Raw genomic sequence first — 17431 nt, 5'->3', positions numbered from 1 at the left:
GATTGATTTAATTTATACGCATGAGCCGCGACATTATGTCGGCCGATCGGTTGAACGCGCCCGGGATTATTTCGTGGATTTCCCGCCTGTGAACTCGCGGTAATTCGCATCGACGGCTCAGTCGTGTCGACTAACGGAGAAGAGATTTCACGTGTAATATTCCCTTTCTATCGGCACCGCCGTTTTCTCCTTCTTATTCGGCCGTCAAATTCATTTTACTTGTGCTTCGCGAAATCTAAGGGCCCGGACCCGAACTCTCGGCTCGCAAAGCTCGACGTTTAAATCAATTTTATTTTCGCAGCTTCAGACACGCTCTCGCGTGCGTGCTCGCATTTTTATGAAACAAATACGACACGGCAGCTTTCATATTTGTTCGCAGCGCGAGTTTCACAATTTTTAGCTCGCACACTTTTAATGCACATACGATATCGCGAAAATGCAATAACTCTACAAAGGATAACTTTGTTTTTTTTTGTTTCCAGTATAATTGATATAAAAAGCGAATGTAAAATTGCTTGATATTTTATGAGATACTAGCTTTTTGATTTCTATGAATATTAAAATTTTACTGATAAAAGCTTTTTTTTTTAATTATTATAATAAGTGATATGTTTTAAAACGGTATTATTTTCTTCGAAATATTTATTCACAATTATATTGAACGCGTTCTTTTACGAAAATGTTTTATCTTAATCAAATTACGTCTGCGATAAGGGAGCGTCAAACTCGTGTTATACTACTTGCCGCTACGCCTTAGCGTTCATCGAACATCATCAACAATGTGTGCACTAGGAGGTATGAGCAGGTGCAAACTATCCCCCGTCAAAGTGTATATGATCGTCACGCGTTATCGATCACGTCGACATTGGTTCAATTAACTTGCATTCGATATAGGTTGTTAGATACTATCTTGGTCAAAACTCGTCCGTTCTCGTCGAATTTGAGGAGAAAATAAATTAATTATAAAGCGACAGCACCGGGAATGTTGCCACAAACATTACAAGACTGCGATTTTTAAACAATTCTTTCATTATAAAAATCACATGGAAAGATACGTGAGTTTGGAGAGAAATAATCGAAGAAATTCCTCTAAAAATGTAAAAATTGAAAGAAAAAAGAAAAAAAAATTACACTTAAACGTTTAATTTTATTGCAATAATTAAATTTAGGTCCGACAGAGATTTAATCGATAGACTTTAAAGAAGGCCTAGATCTGTTAATAGATAAAGGGGAAAAACGTGGGGTTTCAAGGTTAACGTACTCACCCAATCACGACTATCGTGAAATCCAGCAAGTTCCAGCCGTTGCGGAGGTAAGCTCCTGGATGCGCGACGAAGCCGTAAGCTATGATCTTCATCACGCACTCTACCGTAAAAATCACAAGAAAAACGTACTCTATCTTCTCCTGTAACACCAGAGGAAAAATTGCCATGAAAAATATGAAAGGAGATGCACTGGCGTAGATCGATTGCCTTTAAAAGAGCCTTTGAGGGATGTTACAAATAGAAAGGCCTGCCACGGTGCCGTCTTAGCGCCGGAAAGAGGCCACTTTGATTGATAAGCACCGGGCGATAAGACACTTTCGCAATTTGGACCTCGCGACACGTCGGCCGCGCGGCGTCAACGCGGGCGGCAATTAAAACCGGCAGACAAATGGCAACCGGGTCGCAATTAAAAACGCACGAGACCGAGAAGACAATGTTTCACGCGCACGTACACGGACATCTTCGTTAAACATTTAGAGCACGAGCATTGCGGCCGCAGTTGGATTACCGCGAGTTACGACAAGAACGTGATCGCCGTTAACCGCGCGAGGGAGAAAAAGCGTCAACGCGCATCAATAATTTTTATTTTTATTTTTTTTTTTTTTTTTTCCAACAAGTTGAACGCGGTAATTACTTTTCTTTTTTATTTATAAACGCAATTTATGTAACCTGTTGCTCTTTCTTCTTTGCTTGGGAATCTATCTCGCGTTAATTGTAAGCGCGATCGAACGGCAAGTGCCTTTCGTAAGATCTCAGTTTTCAAATTTTGATTAGTCCATTACGAGAAACCGTGAAAGTAATGGATTATAATGCCAGCTGCAACGCTAAGCAATTTATTTTCACTTTTTCTTAATTACAATTAATTGTGCGGGATTGACAGAGCTAATAACTGCGCGATAAAGTCTCAAATAAAAGACTCAAATGGAAACGAGAAATAAAGTCCGAGGTTAGAATTAATTTTTCGATTTCGATCTTACCCATGGCATGATTCATCGACAGTAGTATTGGCTGCATCGCCAGTCGCGGTGTAAAAGGGTTAATCGACGCATTAGCGTTACGATCGCGGCAGCAGGCAGCGTAAGAACGGCGCAGGCCTTGGCGAGAAAAACAGGCGAAATAAAAGGAAGAAGCGGCGGGTTAAAAATAATGCTGAAGAGCGCTCGCTCGTACACATCAGAGGTAGGGAAAAAAAAGTCGGGAAGGCGCACGAGGAACGTTAAAAGGGAAGTTGAAAGGCACGAACACGGCTACAGAGAGGAGACAAATCGTCTCTCTCTCTTTTCCCTTTTTTTTTCCTTTTTTTTTCCTTTTTTTTTCTTTTTTTTTCCCCTTTTCCTTTTCTACCGGCACGGTGTCCATTACGTTTAATTTCCGAAATCGATCGATTATTGGCCGACTGAAACACAGGCGCACATTATATCGCCGGTCATCCGTGTTGCTCGCCGATGCGCGACACGTGGGTGCCGTTACATCACTTTGAAGACGCCGAGTTGGAATATAAAGTAAAATATGAGGAACCCTCCCCGTTCCCTCGAAAAAGTTTTGATGGCGGTCGCGCCTTGTCTTCTCGTATATTTTATTACTTGCTTCACTGCAAATTTATCACTCTCTCGGGAACGGGAATATTACCTTCGGCACTTCGAACGAGCTCGAGGACTCGGTCGGATTTCGTTCGTTTGCTTCAGAATTTTTTTTCTATTGAACGGCGCGTATCATTCGACACTTTATCGAACTCTAAACTCGATGAAAATATGAATAACTCGGCGCGATTGCGTGATCGATCAATTGAATAATTGCTTGAAGAAGAAAGAACGTAGAGGACGATGCGCAATTATCTTTTTCATTATTATTCATCGGTTTTATTCTTTAAAGTCCGCTTCTATAAACATAAATTAAACCCCGTTAATTAATTATCTATCTTCTTCGAATTATCCTTTCGTACACGTTCCATTATTACGACAGTATTTTTCATTAGAAAATGCATTGCGGTATATCTGTACCGAGCGCAGTTTTCTACTCGGTTATACAAAAGGTAATACATATCCCCGCTATACATATAAGCGAAATATGAGAAGAGCAGGTGGTAAAGCTGGGAAAAGGTGGATATTACGCAAGTATACTTGCCGAATAATAGATACGTCGCTGCGACGTTAAATGCCAGATCGTGTTCGACCAACAAATATTTTATTATTTGTGAGAGATTAAACTGTTCAATTTGACCGCGTATAATATTATAGCGTTATCGCGTATACAGTTAATGTTATACTTTGCGGAAATAAAGGAAGAAATGAGAGAGGGACAATTTTCTGTATCTTATATTTCCTTAATTATATAATTATGATTATTAATGCGGATCGAATTATAAGCAAATTAAATTTTCTTTACTTGGAATATAAGACATTTGTAGATATTTATGAAAATACTCACACGTGCGGAAATAACATCGCGAGTTTCTAATGTAATTTTATAATCTTGTGGTGATAAAAGATATAGAAGTTGCCGGATCTTTACCTGAATTGAGTCGAAAAGACAATGGAAAAGTTTTAAATGAAGAGATTGGTCTTAAGATTTGCGACTTTTTAGAGTTTGCGATTAAATTCGAATTTTGTTTGTTTTCTTCAAGTCGTTCCTCGCTTCTCGTTTCTCCAGGCATTCTAAACATACTCCTTTGTATAGAAAAAAATGCAATCTAAAAAAATGGTTAATTAAACACAATTTGATGAGATTTTGATGTAGAAATCTTGCACAAGATAATTTCTAAAGAAAAAAAATTTGTCATGTAAAAGTTTTTCATTTAATTATCAAAAAATTTTTAATGTTGTACCTATTTTACGTGCAATGTCAACTATCTCAAAATCAAATACGTACATAGTACCTATCTTTTTACTTTAAAACATTTTTATTTTTTTTTTGTTTTTTTTTTACGTTGCTCGACTATATTTAGATGTATTTATTCACAATCACGGTAAAAGCTTTCTTCAAAAGTTAAATTAACGAGCTCGCGCAAATCGATATTTTTACGTTCGATAATTAACGCTAAGCTGTTGCAGCTGGCTTCACAATTTGCACAGGCAGCTTTCTGTGAATTTCCCGCTGGCCTAATCTCGGCGAAGTTTCCTCCCGGTATTAATTAGCGCGAGGGATGCCCTTTGAGTGACGCAAAACGAAGTCACACCCTTTAGCGAGACACGACAACGGCGCGATCCCACTTTAGCGCCGCGCATAATGTGACGCAAAACTGAATTTCGAGTTATTATCCGGGGCAATTCTCACGTGAGCTGTCGCCGCCGCGCTTATCGCCGCGTGCCTTATCCGCGATTCGAATTCCGAGTCCCCGCACGTCGGTGATTACTTATAAATTACGCTCGGAGTATCTGCGCGGAGTAGTTCTCGATTAATTCCCGCTAAAGCGGCCTACATGTGAATTGTGTTTTCCGATTATAGTGCGCCGGGGCAGCATACACGTCGATGTTGAGCAAGATTGAACAATTATTGAACTTTCAGGTCGAATAAGTTTCATGCCACCAACCCTGCATGCCGTCTCGGAATCGATAACTCGATAGAGGTTCGTGTGGTTCGTTGAACGGAACCGCCACTCTTATTGTTGCAGGAGGCACCTTTCGATTTAAACGCGCGCACACGTACGTGGAGGCGCGAGCGTGTGTAGATTAGAATTGCTTTATTTCATATTCGGAAGTCGCACAAAGGAATTCTCTGGTGGCGCCATTCGTAACGAGATGATTGCTGCTCGCTCCCCGAATTATTTTTACTTCTTTTTGAAATTTCTATTTTTGTATTTACGCGTTAAAACGACGTGCAGGCATTGTCAGATTTGTTTTTTCATTCGAGAACTTTTTCGTTCTTACTTTATAAAAGGGGGAAAAAATTTAATTTAAATGTTTGAACTCCGGAAACATTTGACGTTCTTAAAAACGAGATAAATTATGTGCTGAATGTACTCACCAAGTATTGGTTGGTCAAATTGGAATCGCCGAAAGGATACGGCGTGTAAACGGCCAGAGCGATGCAGTTCGCAAATATCGTCATAAGGATGAGCCATTCGAAGGGTCTGCGGAATTACGTTGATAAAAGAGAGCTGATTAAGGAAAATACGAGGTGGTCTATTCGCGCGTTAACCCTTTTATCGCAAGTCGTCGCCGATATCGATCCTAATATCAACATCGTACCGAACGTGGAATTAGGGTCAATCTAGTAAAGAGCGGTTTAATGTCAAACGCGTTATTAATGCCAGATTCGGATATATCGCCCGACGTCGGTCGCGGATCTCTCAACTTTGGTATTTAATTCTTTTCCCCGTGGAGACCGTGATAATTATCTGATTAATTGCAAAAGTACGCGCGTGAAAAAGGATACTTCCACTCGACGACGCTGATGCACATCTTTCTGAGAGGGTTTGTGAGGGCCAGGCAGAAGAGCGCCCGTACAGGTCGATCGGGTGGCGGCTTACCCCCCCGTCTGACGGGCCTCTTCTGGGCCGACTTGGAGGCAGCGCTGGCGGCCCCGGCGGGTCCCGTTTGCGACGGCGGCGGCTGCATCGCATCCGTCGCGCCTCCGACGCTGAGCTGCTGGCCGGCATTGGGGGGGGTCGCGATGTAGGGGGTTGCGGCAATCGGCTGGGCCCCCGGCAACCGAGCGGGTGGGCCCAACGCCGAGCCCCCATCCCCCCCCGCGCTCATCGGTCGCTGGTGTCGAGCTCCGTGCTTCCTGTGCTACGACGACGGTGACCGTACGTCCTTCTTCTTCTCCTGCGACGACGCTCCAGGGACTGGTGCCTGACCACGCAGGCGATCGACGCCGATCGGCGCGGTGTCTCAGAGGCACACCACCACGTGCTGCAGCTCGCCGGCATGCTACGGCACTAGGCTGTTACGAAGCTCCCTCCGTGACCTGCAACAAAAGGCCGGGGTTCATTAATGAAAAGCGGTGGAGAGAGCCCTGCAACCGTGACGGTCGACCGCGAGGGCATCGCCGCGAATGTCCCGTAACTCGTAATTATTTATGAGCCAGCACCGTGATGCATTCGTAATCCGCCGATGCACACTTTCGCGAAAGGTATTCCTGAATCGCACGCGTAAACCAATACCACTGAAAATGTAACATTTAGTTTCGAACTCATTATTATTGTGGAAATAACTTGGAATTTTAATGTCGACGGAGGAGGACGAGCTTTCGCTTTATTTTCCACGGCTTCTCAGATCAGCTTGATACCTAACCCTGTCATCGCTCTTCGCGTATTATTCTCTAGTTTTAGATTTCGCTTTAATATACGTAATAAGAATAAGCCTTCGGACGAAACGTAACGCGCGGGTGGAAGAAAAATCTAAATATGAAATAAAAAAAGAAGAAATAAAATAGAGGAGAAAAATAGGAAATCCAGACACAAAGACCGTCCCGCGCGTTCATGCCCGGAAAAAAAAAAAAACGAGATATTCCAGGCAATTCGAAAATCCACTACTCTCAAGCGACTCAATTATACCTTTGACGGCGCAAATCCGTAGATGGTGGCGACGCACAATACATCCGGGGGTCGTACAGGTTTCGCCCCCGATCCGGGAAAGATAATACACAGCCGCGCGGGCTACGCCGTGGGTGCAATAAAAAGATAACGGAGGCTGTGTCGAATGAAAAGAAACTCGATTATTTCGGGCAACGCGTGACCTACCCGCCGTTATCTATCAACCGTGTTCTCAACAGAAAATCGCGAGAAACAGCGAGAGTGGTCGAAACTCTGCGGCACCTTTAATGGAATAATAAGATTAATCCGCCTTCCAGACTCACGCGATTATACCCTTCGGCTTTCGTATTTCCGAACAATACGCAGATTATTTCATTCCGCTCTCATTCCGCTAAAGACATTTCGCGACGACGATTAAGCGTCTCCATATTTTTCGATCGCGATATTCGCGAAACCGAGGCACTCGCATTGGGTCAAACGTGGCTGCGACGCAAAAACTACGGAAGAGAAAGAGATATATTATTTAAAGGCACATTTATTCGATCTTTTTCAATCTTTTTTTACCGGAAACGATGCGTCCTCGTCTAAATTGGACGTAGATCGCTCGCGGCAACGCGACAATTATTCGCGATAGAAATCAATAGATAACGGCGCTATTGTGACGCGGACGTTACGATACGACCGGTCGATGCTTTTCCGACCTACGTAATCCCGCTATCGGGCACGATAAATCCTACATGGAAAAGAACGCTCCTGCGCCGGACAATTCTTTGCGATTTAACGAGCGCGTCCGAATCCCACCGAGCGATTTTCTTGCCGCGGAAAGCTCGCGAATCTCGCGTCTAAAAGTCGGCGTAATCGATCCCGTCTCGCAAATCCGTGGCTTTCTCTATCGATCGTCCTCCCCCTGCTAATCCGCGCCGCGCAAAAAAACACGATAACCCTTTGAAGCCGAGCCCCCGAGTGATAGAGTAATTCTGAAATAGAAGGTTATCTCTTATCGCAACAGATGTGGTCGCGTTAAAATATTTGCTCAAAGCCCTTGCAAACGGACGGAGTTTCCGAGGCGACATTTTGCCGGACTAAACGTGCAATTAGAAGAAATTTACGGAAACGTATACTGCAGCTGAAGACACACATATAAATGTAAACGCGTTTGACGGGGATGTAAAAATATGAGTAAATTTATTTAAATTCGCTCCTTTAAATATTTATAATCGAAGGCGCGCGTGGCGATTTATTATTTAATATGCTTCCACGATTCAACCACCCATATTGCAAATTGTTACTTACGTTATCAAAGCAACGGTGTTTCGTTAAAACGTATATTTTATTGGATCAATATTATTTGGCTTCGCGCTGACGCGAATGTGTATTTTATCAGCGCGCTATTTAAACCGACTTTTCTTTCGCTCTCTGAAAAATCGTTCTCTGAAGAATATCGCGAAGAAGTCGGCGGTCGGTCGTTGTAGCGCCCAGAGCGATCCTCGTCAAGCGCGTTTATCCGAAAGAAACGTCGCAGCGGCCGCGAGAAAGACCGGGGGCCTCTGGGATTTATAGCCGAGTCCGCGCTATATTTAGTGTGCCTAAATACTAGAAAGCTCTACCTACGGCCGAGTTTCTCGCCTCGTGTCGCGGCGCATCGTGAACTTGTCTCGTGATCTGATCGCCGCCGCCGTCGTCTCCGCATCGAGCCACAATGCCGATGCCGATCGAAATGCCGCGAAACGCTTCGGTAACGAGTTGTATCACCTCGCGCGCGAAATATTCCGGCGACGTATCTCGTTACGTCGCGTTTTGTTCGAGCCACTTTGTCCCCCGAGGTATTGTTCTTAGGTGCGAACGGCGCATCTTGCGACATATATCCGCGCCACATCGTGATAGAGAAAGAGAGAAGGCGTTACGTCATCATGCAAATTAGTTAAATCGTAGCAAAAATAAGGGATGTTATCTGCTCGCGATATGCAATAATTTGTGAACATCGCTATCGCCGGGAAGATTCACTGTGATTCAGAATTTCGAAATAAAGTGCAATAGGCGTGTCTTCGCGTTTAGATTTATAGATAGCAATGAGGCACGTAACTAGAGATGAGTCATAGTTTCAAGCTTTTGGCGTAATTCTGCAAAGATCCATGACGACGTTATTGCATTCACATGCTTCATCTTCCATTACCACGCAAGGTAGAAAGAAAGACTCCGATGAAGCCTCCTCTATTCATATTTAATTTCTTCAGCTGCAATAATATCACGTTTAACATTTTATTCAGCGTAAAGCGGGACAAACAAAGCCAGTCCGTAAATATGTAAATGGAACGCGTGAAAGCGCATAATTAAATCAGCGTGGCATTAATTCCGCAGCCAATTTAAGCGTGATATGTTTTTATAAAAAATAAAGACAAGTCCCTCGTGGCGCAACAAATGACGAACAATGCGGTTTTGTTTATATTTTCCGCCGCGCTAATTACTCGCGAATTAAAAATTATTGCCACGCGTCGCGCGGTTGCGTAAAAATTGAAAAGATAAAAGCCGACTTCTTCGAGAACTCAACGCGCCGATGTAATTCCGAGATTAATACGTCCTACGTATTGTATTATTACATATCATTAAACGTCAGAGTGTAGATCCTTTATACGTACGCGCGCAATCAATGCTAATGCACAATCCGTGTCCAAAGTGCACGGGGCAAATCTTCAAAGCGTCGTTTATCCGGCCCTTCCAACTTGGCGGCATTTAACCAAGATTGATCCCGAGATCTCCCGTTACTCCCTCGATATCGGCTCCCTTCATCCGCGGCATCTCATTGTCCGTTAAACCTATCGGTCCGCGCCTCCTCCGCGGCGGTGTACACGCCCGTGTGCCTCGTTTCGAGTCCCGCTTCTGCGCGAACTGGAGCATTTCCTGAATTATGCAGCGGGGAATCTTTGGCCGTGCGAATAAATGATTCACCGAAAATTCGCGAGCAGCTTCGTGGCCACCTGCCGAGGCGCGCGAATTCCCGCGGACGGCGATGCTACGTGACGGTGCAGCGCGGCACCTTCGCGCGACGCCGCGAATCGAGAGCGCTCGAATTCCGCGATCGAATTTCGGCGCGAGGCCGCGCCGACGGACCTTGATTAGCTTTGCGGAATACCTGTTAATTTAACCGGCTGTTGTTTTAGAGAGATTATCCGTGGGATAGAGCCCACCCGATCCAATTCCGCCACGTCACGTTCTTTTTCCAACCCTCGGAGTTACGTAATGATAATATAACTATAGCGATAGCACTTCCTTTGATCACAAAGTAATGCATATCCTTCTATCTCGTTACTTCGTAAGTTTTATTGATCTCGTCACACGTCTGCAGTCTGAGTAACGTATGAGTTCGGATCTGTATCTATTCTTGTGATCATGTTTTAAATAAGTGATACCAAAAGAGCTCAGGAGCGACTTATTTTTCTATCTGGGTAGTCTCAATAATTTAATAGAATCAGGGAAATAAGTATTTCTGTAACTCACACACACAATTGCTGTAACAGATTGTAGTTGCCACTGACTGATAACTATTTAAAATTTATTTTTTTATTCAAGACGTTAGAACAGAAAATATTCAAGTATATATTTAATTTTTATTTAATTTTATTTTAATATTTTATTTCATGCATTATAAAAAAAATAAAAAATAAATAAAAATAAAAAAGAAACACTGCAGATTATTTAACAAAGTTTTAGCCTTGATCGTCACGATGCCTAATGCAAAGCAGTACATTTAATAACGTTAATATAAATTCCCGAATAAAATAGTTAGTAAGAGATAAATGCAGTTTCGTCAAGCGATGGAAAAAAATTCCACGGATACCAAAGCAGCAGCGATCAATCGATCGTCTTCGCGTCCACGAATAATATGCTTCGGATGAAATCACTTTAACGAGACGCTGTCAATCGCGGTCGAGTATCGCTCGATATAGTATATATAACTACGTGCTATCTTCCGCTCTGTGTGTACCAGTGCATCGCGTTTAGAAGTTCTCTCGAGGCAGCACTCGCGAGGATATTTTTACCCCTAGACTTCATGTCCGGGGCATTCGTCAAGATCGTCGAACTGCTCTTTTATCTGTCACTCCGATTACGATTTATAATTCACTTTCCCGGTCTTTATCTCTCCCCTTCCCCCCTTTTTTTTCTCTCTTAATCACGTATAACAACTCCTCGCTGCTTTGACGCAATTGCAATCAACAACGTTTGGAATAAAGGCGCGTGCAGTGATCCGGTAATTTGATTTATATTTAATCTCCGCGTAGCTTTTTACTTCGAATACAAGACGATTTTAATCAACGTCAATTTACGATACTTTACTCCAACAAAATGTATTAATCATCTGGAAGAAATGTAGAAATAACGCCCGGGAATTATGCGCTTTCGGAAAATTTGAGAGATTTACGAAAATAACTTTGCGCGAGAATTACATAGAAAATTTCGTACTTAAATTTCGTGTTGTTATTAATAAACGCAAATTCCGGAAAAGCTATGTAACAATAACAAAAGTGGCGTGTGGGTGTACGTAGCTATGGTGAAAAGAGTGGGATAATTTTCTCACAATTTTATTTCCTTTTTTTTTTTTTTTTTGCCAACCGAAGAGCGATGTGATATTTTGCGTATTTGATTTAAATGACGAAAGTAAACGGCATGCAGTAATAACATATTATAAATAGCCGACGGTGTTCGCAGCCACAAAGAGATCGAGCAGTTACGTACTATTCGCATTGTGTCATTACACGTCACATAGATGCGTACATCCTGGCCGCTGCTTTATCGGAAAACTCATTCGACGATCTCCGTTTGTCGATGACGTTTATCCGAAGCGATAATATGTCATGCTGATACCTCGCGCGCGTATACATATAAATAGCTAAACACTTAGCAACACTCCTCTTTGCAGCGTTAGAAATTTATTTCGCCGATTGATGGATCGCCAGATTATCTCCTCGAATCTTCAATATCCGTTATCTGCTTAAGGTGCTCTACCTTCTATTCATAACCCACCCGTATAATTTTTATTTTACCTTACTACTCGTACAATAATTTTAACATTTATTTGGCGGTTAATTTTAAATGACATTAAATAAAAAAATAAAAGAACAGGTTATATTATTAGCAATGTAAAAATACACGGACCTAGATTTTCTCGAGCTACTTGATTTACAATTAATTGAATTCTCGTGGAGAAGTCGTCGAAAAATTTGGAAAAGGTTTTTTTTCGAGACGAAGCTAAACTGCGAATCGTCTTAATAAATAAAAAAAAAAAGGCTGCGGATGTGAAATAATGAATAAAAAAAAATTCAACGTTGCTCCTCTGAGAAAAATATCTATAAAAAGCGACAGTGTTTGTCGTGAACGGATGAAATAACAGGATGCCGATGGCAAAAGGGGGATCGCCTATGTGCACATACAAAACCGAGTGGGAGGCAACTAAAAATAGCTCGAACTCTGGGTCACGAAGCCGAGATCATTTGGGACGATACTAGCCCGCGATACTCCGAGAAACGAGCCTTTCACCTTCCTGGGGGAAGTAAGACGCATGTGACGGTAGATTGAGCTTGCAAGGGAAACGATTACGACGGTACTCGGAAAACTATGGGTGACGTCAAATAAATCACAAGGCGAAGATAAGGTTGTTAATTTACGTTGATTCAATATTCCCGGTAAACAAGTCAATTATATGCATTAACCCTTTCAAACGCGGGGATTTTAATTTTCCCGTCATCGTCTCTCTTCCTCGAGATCGTGCAAGATCGATTTGACGTTACCTTAACGTGTATTCTAAAAAAATTTCTTATCCCGGCTTCTGTTTCAATTCCTAAAGAAAAAAAAAGACCGAACAATATAGTATATTATAGATTCGTCTTGTCTAGTGAGCGAACAATCGATTATCTCATTAAGCCCGAGAAAATCTCCGCCACGTGCGACGATATGAACGCGATTTGGCACGACCGTAGCCGCGCACTTGAGCACAAATAATTCGCGTTCGCTCAGACGTTCGACACCGATTCCGGGGCTTTCGATTTTCGCCAACGAAAACTCGCTCGCATTCGCTCGAACATATACTCTCGGCGGAAGAAACCGCAGCGGCTACGGGCCATAGTTCGTCTCGGGGCCGATAAGCGCATTCCGCGTGCCTGCATTCTTTCGCGACCGGCGTTATATTTATCATCGCACTTTGTAGCGGCGAACATTATTGCAAACTGTGTTTTGGCAGCCGACGTTCGCACAATGTTGGCTCAACTCGCTCTCGCGCAAATATACTCTTCGACTTATTTCACGGTGACATCGCCTAATCCGGCGAAGGAAAGTTCATTTATCAATTTGCTTTTACATACATGCGCATTTGTAAGTTAATGCCTCTTTTACTTCACTTCTCTCTTATATATAATAGCGATTCTGCAGCGTCAGAATTTCCAACTTGTTGAAAAGATTAAGTCCACAGTCACTCTGAACGAACCGTTTCGTGTGCTCTAGCTGGACGGTACATTTTTTTTTATCTTAATTGAGATCTATGTCATAAATTTACAATATAAATTTGTTATACCTTTATTTTGTGAGTTTGTGAATTCTATTAAAATATTTGTTATACGACGATTCGTTGAAAGTGCTTTAGATATAAATTATTTTTACCGTGACTGTAATTTTTTTTTTTTTATTTTTGGGTGTACAGCCTCTCTGCATTTTGTTATCTGAAAGGATCTTTTTGCCGCCGTCGTTTTCATCGAAACGATCGGGTATCAAAGTGCTGTGCACAGTATTTTTTTTCTTCCCCTAAAGATAATCGATCCTACCAGCCGCCTCCCAAACATAAACTCCCGAAAGTTCACGTAGACGACGCACATTATCGGAATAGCTCGACCTTGCTTCAACCAGCCGTCTCCTTTTTCTATCGCTGGACTGTCTCATTTTCCCATTATCCGCATTTCCATTTGTCTGCCGTGCCAGCCGAGTCTGGCTAAAACTATCGAGCCTAGCTCTGGCTCGTTCCAAATTTTCCTACGACACGGAATTACTCTTTCGAAGCGTTTCGAGCGATCGTTAATTGGTGAGAACCGCTCGGTGAAAGGGAAATCGTAGAACGTGGAGAAATAAAAGTAGATTCGGTAGTACAATGAACGTGGCTTTGTGTTTTAGCAGCCGCGGCCCTGACAACGGTTATCAACCCTCCGAAGCTTCGACCTACTTTGGCGCGTGTAGGTCCTGCCGCGTCAAGAAACCGAGTTTCGTTTGTATCAGCGAAAACGCGACTTCCGTATTCATAGCAATTCGCAACATAATACGCAGGTTACGTAGCAACTTCGAAAGGTCATTGTGTAGGAGAAAAGGTCAGAACAAACCTTGTTACTGATCGCAAGAATCCCGGTTTATCAATTATTTTTTCTTTTATAAAGTATAATCTCTTTTTATCGTCGCAGGAATTATCATTTTTTTTTTCTCGGACGCACCCGATACTCTACAACTACGTGATATCGATTTATAATTCAGATGAATTTAATTTCTTGTAGGGTTCACGATCAGATTTTAACCTTTTATTCATATTATCTATGTCACTTTTTATTTTATTATTATTATTTTATTTTATTTTTTTTTTAATTAAATGTCTTTGGTAGCAGCGTGCAATAATCGTAAAATTAAAGGAATACAATTTAAGCTCTGCTAGAATTTTTTTTTTCTTTCGATTTGTCATATTCTGGTTATTCGTAAAACTCTTCGCGATATATTCTTTCGAATTCCAACGTCGTCTAGCGACGATTCTCCGGAATAGAGCCGCTTCAATGCCGCGAGAACTTCCTTCCGCCAGAAGTCGATCGATATCTAGGAGGGTAGAAGTTGGCGGTCTCGAGGTAGCAGATCGCGCTGACAGAAAAGGAAATGCTATTTCCTATTCGATTAGCTCGTCGCGACAACGGCGACAGCGGTCGCAGGTGAAAGACAAGCGATGTCTGCAATCGAAACTTGGATTTTGTCTGCATCGAAAATTTGGGTTGGCATTGAACTCTCGTACTCGTAAAAAAAAAATGCGGTGATAAAAACAGTGAAAAATATGCGAGCACGTTTTATATAAGTTTCTCCTGCTCGTAACTTGCGCTGCATTGCAAAATCAGGCTCTTCCAGATCTTATCATTTCTTAGATTGCGATAATTAATGCTTAAGAAAATCTTTTTTCTTTATACATGAAGCTGGAAACTTGGATAGTTACGTTAAAAGTAAAAAAAAGTGACGAAAGCACGAAGGAGAATAAAGTTCGAATAAACTTTTATAAAAAAACCGTATAAAAATCAATAATTTTAATGTCGCGCACCAAAGCAGACCTTTCGATGTTTTGTCTGACAACAAATTCCATGTAACAAATAGATCAGTTTTGTTCCTCCGCTTGGAACACAATAATAATCCAAAGATAAATGATTCTAAGGGGCATCAGCTAAGAAGGACGGAGATTTATAATCTCCGTATTATGAATTTAATTGCTGAGTGGAATTTTCCCGGCCGGTTGTCGTACGGTAACATTTAAAAGAGCCCGTAATTCCATCCGCGTAATATCGCGGATCAACCTCCCGCGCTCGGGGATTATGTCGAACGTCGCATCCCCCGTCCGGACATCATATTTTTTTTTCTCTCCCCGTTGCTCCGTCTACCAAAGGCCGAGAACTACGATACCTCGATGAGGCTTAATCGCGTAGTTAAGTCGCGCTATTATAAAAAATCCTTCCCCATTAACTTCGCCTTTCTCAAATCACGTCGAAACGAAGCTTAGCGTTTAAACCGCGCGCAAACTATCGGTTACCACCGTGATAAGGAACCGTTCTCCCGATACGGTGTCTTCGCGCAAATCGAAGCAAGTCCCGGTCATCAATCTCGCGCGCCATTTTCTTACAGTCTAATTTAATTCAATTAAACTCTCTCTAATGATGATTTCCAATGTAGACTTAGCAAAAAGCGGAACGCGAGCAAGATAAATGTCTTTAAACGTCACCGAAACAAAAAGAAAAAAAAGAAGGATATCGAGCTACTTTATGAATTCCAATGGCGGCGAGTTCATAACTATTAATCGAGGTAGTTGGATCGATAAATTTTTATTTGGAACAAATAGTCTTCGCGTATCGTCCACTTTATCTTTTAAACACGCGATACTTTTAATTTCTAAATATTCATTAAAAGGGGACGTTTTATGGTTTTCCACGTCACCGTACCGGCCGCGCTGATAATTAATTTGTCAAGAAGCAGGAACGGGTGGGCCGTGAAAATTCTATCCGTCTCGTATCCGACTTACGTATGAAAATATCGCGCCTTTTTACCGCGTCATGCCGCAAGCGCTTTTTTAGCAATTCCTGTTGTCAGCTGCAACGATAAATTTCCATTATTTTCGAAAACGCTCCTCCCATCTCGGCCACGCGCCACATATTTTCACAATGAATTTTCGTGCAAATCCATATTTTTTTTTTACGTAATAAAATAGCAACTCCGCCCTTAACCACTTTCTATTTTGTATAAATTATTTTTACATTATGGATTTTTAACACGTCGAAGTTTTTTAATTTTATTAAGTTTAATAACGCAGTTTCTTTTTTTTTTTTATACAACTTCGAAAGCCACGAAGATCTTTGATTTGCTTCGCCGCGAATTTACACGCACGATGTCCTTTCGCGTAGAAAAGCCAGGTTAAACATCGAATGAGGAAAACATAAAAATTGCGGAAATGATTCTGCCGCTGTAACAATATTATGCATGCGAGAACGTATTTACGATTGCGATCTACATGCATAACACGTGCACCCTACTGGCGCCTTATGCGGCTCTCGACGATTCCCGAGGTCAACATTTTGCTTTCTCGAGCGCGATATTGAAGATGCCGTCTGAAATAAAATGACGATAACCATAATATTCTTATTAAACTAATCAGCGAAATGGCGAAGATTATACGCATTTACGTTCGCGAACAGATGCTACGTCGTTAATTATAAGCAATTAGTTGTTATTACAAGTTCTTTGTGACAACTCTATAGTGCACGCACTGCTGGTTTTTTTTTCTTTTTTTTTGTTTAAAATACAGGCATTTACAAAACAGGCGAATTTCAAACGACCGTGATTCTCGATAAAAATTGACAGAATAACGCGGTTGACATCGGCGATCTAGTCCCGGTCCCCAAAACGGCTCAGTTGATTGACCTCGAAGCTAAATTTGCCTAGCAATCGCAACTAAACAGGCGCGTACCTAGTTGCTAGACTATCGACGTATTTTGGCTCACATTTATTGGGTAAATCTAAATGTGTATACACAGCGCGAGAGAACAGTTGGCTAAAATTTGCATCGGGTGGCCAGACAAAATTTAACGTTAATAGCCACTTTCGCTTTACCCGAGTGGTAACTTCCCCCTTTTTAAATAATCCCCCTCGTTTTCGTGAAATCCCAGGGATATTTTTTTTCCCCACCGTCTCCCATCTATACAGCGCCCATCCCCAATCTACATAAACTAAGTTCCCGAGTTCTTAAAATTCACTTAGGATTCGTTACTTTGCGCTTTAACTGTATCGAAAGTCGATTAAACTGTCTATGTGCCAAGAAATTCACAGCTAGCAGTCGCCGCTGTTTTTACACCGGCGTTGTAATGATTATGCGAGCTCATTTTCATGCGAGCGAGAGACCGAGAGGGAAGTCGACCGAGTTTTCTCG

The 17431-nt window shown here is 42.0% G+C and overlaps 1 protein-coding gene across 6 annotated transcripts in view; it reads right to left on the bottom strand.

The window, feature by feature from the left end:
• Positions 1-17431, bottom strand: part of Ca-alpha1d (Ca[2+]-channel protein alpha[[1]] subunit D) — a 56411-nt gene that overhangs the window by 34845 nt on the left and 4135 nt on the right. For all 6 annotated transcript variants that reach the window (XM_070671568.1, XM_070671570.1, XM_070671565.1 and 3 more), the window contains 3 exons: positions 5640-6173; positions 5229-5334; positions 1266-1405 (listed from right to left, as the gene is read on the bottom strand). In XM_070671568.1, coding sequence (XP_070527669.1) covers positions 1266-1405; positions 5229-5334; positions 5640-5962 — 569 coding nt within the window. In that variant the 5' untranslated portion in view covers positions 5963-6173. The remainder of the gene's footprint in view (positions 1-1265; positions 1406-5228; positions 5335-5639; positions 6174-17431) is intronic.

Source organism: Cardiocondyla obscurior, linkage group LG23 (genome assembly GCF_019399895.1).
Source record: "Cardiocondyla obscurior isolate alpha-2009 linkage group LG23, Cobs3.1, whole genome shotgun sequence".
Classification (NCBI taxonomy): Eukaryota; Metazoa; Arthropoda; class Insecta; order Hymenoptera; family Formicidae; genus Cardiocondyla; species Cardiocondyla obscurior.
The sequence above is the reverse complement of the archived record's forward strand: the minus strand, read 5'-3'. Positions and strand labels throughout refer to the sequence as shown.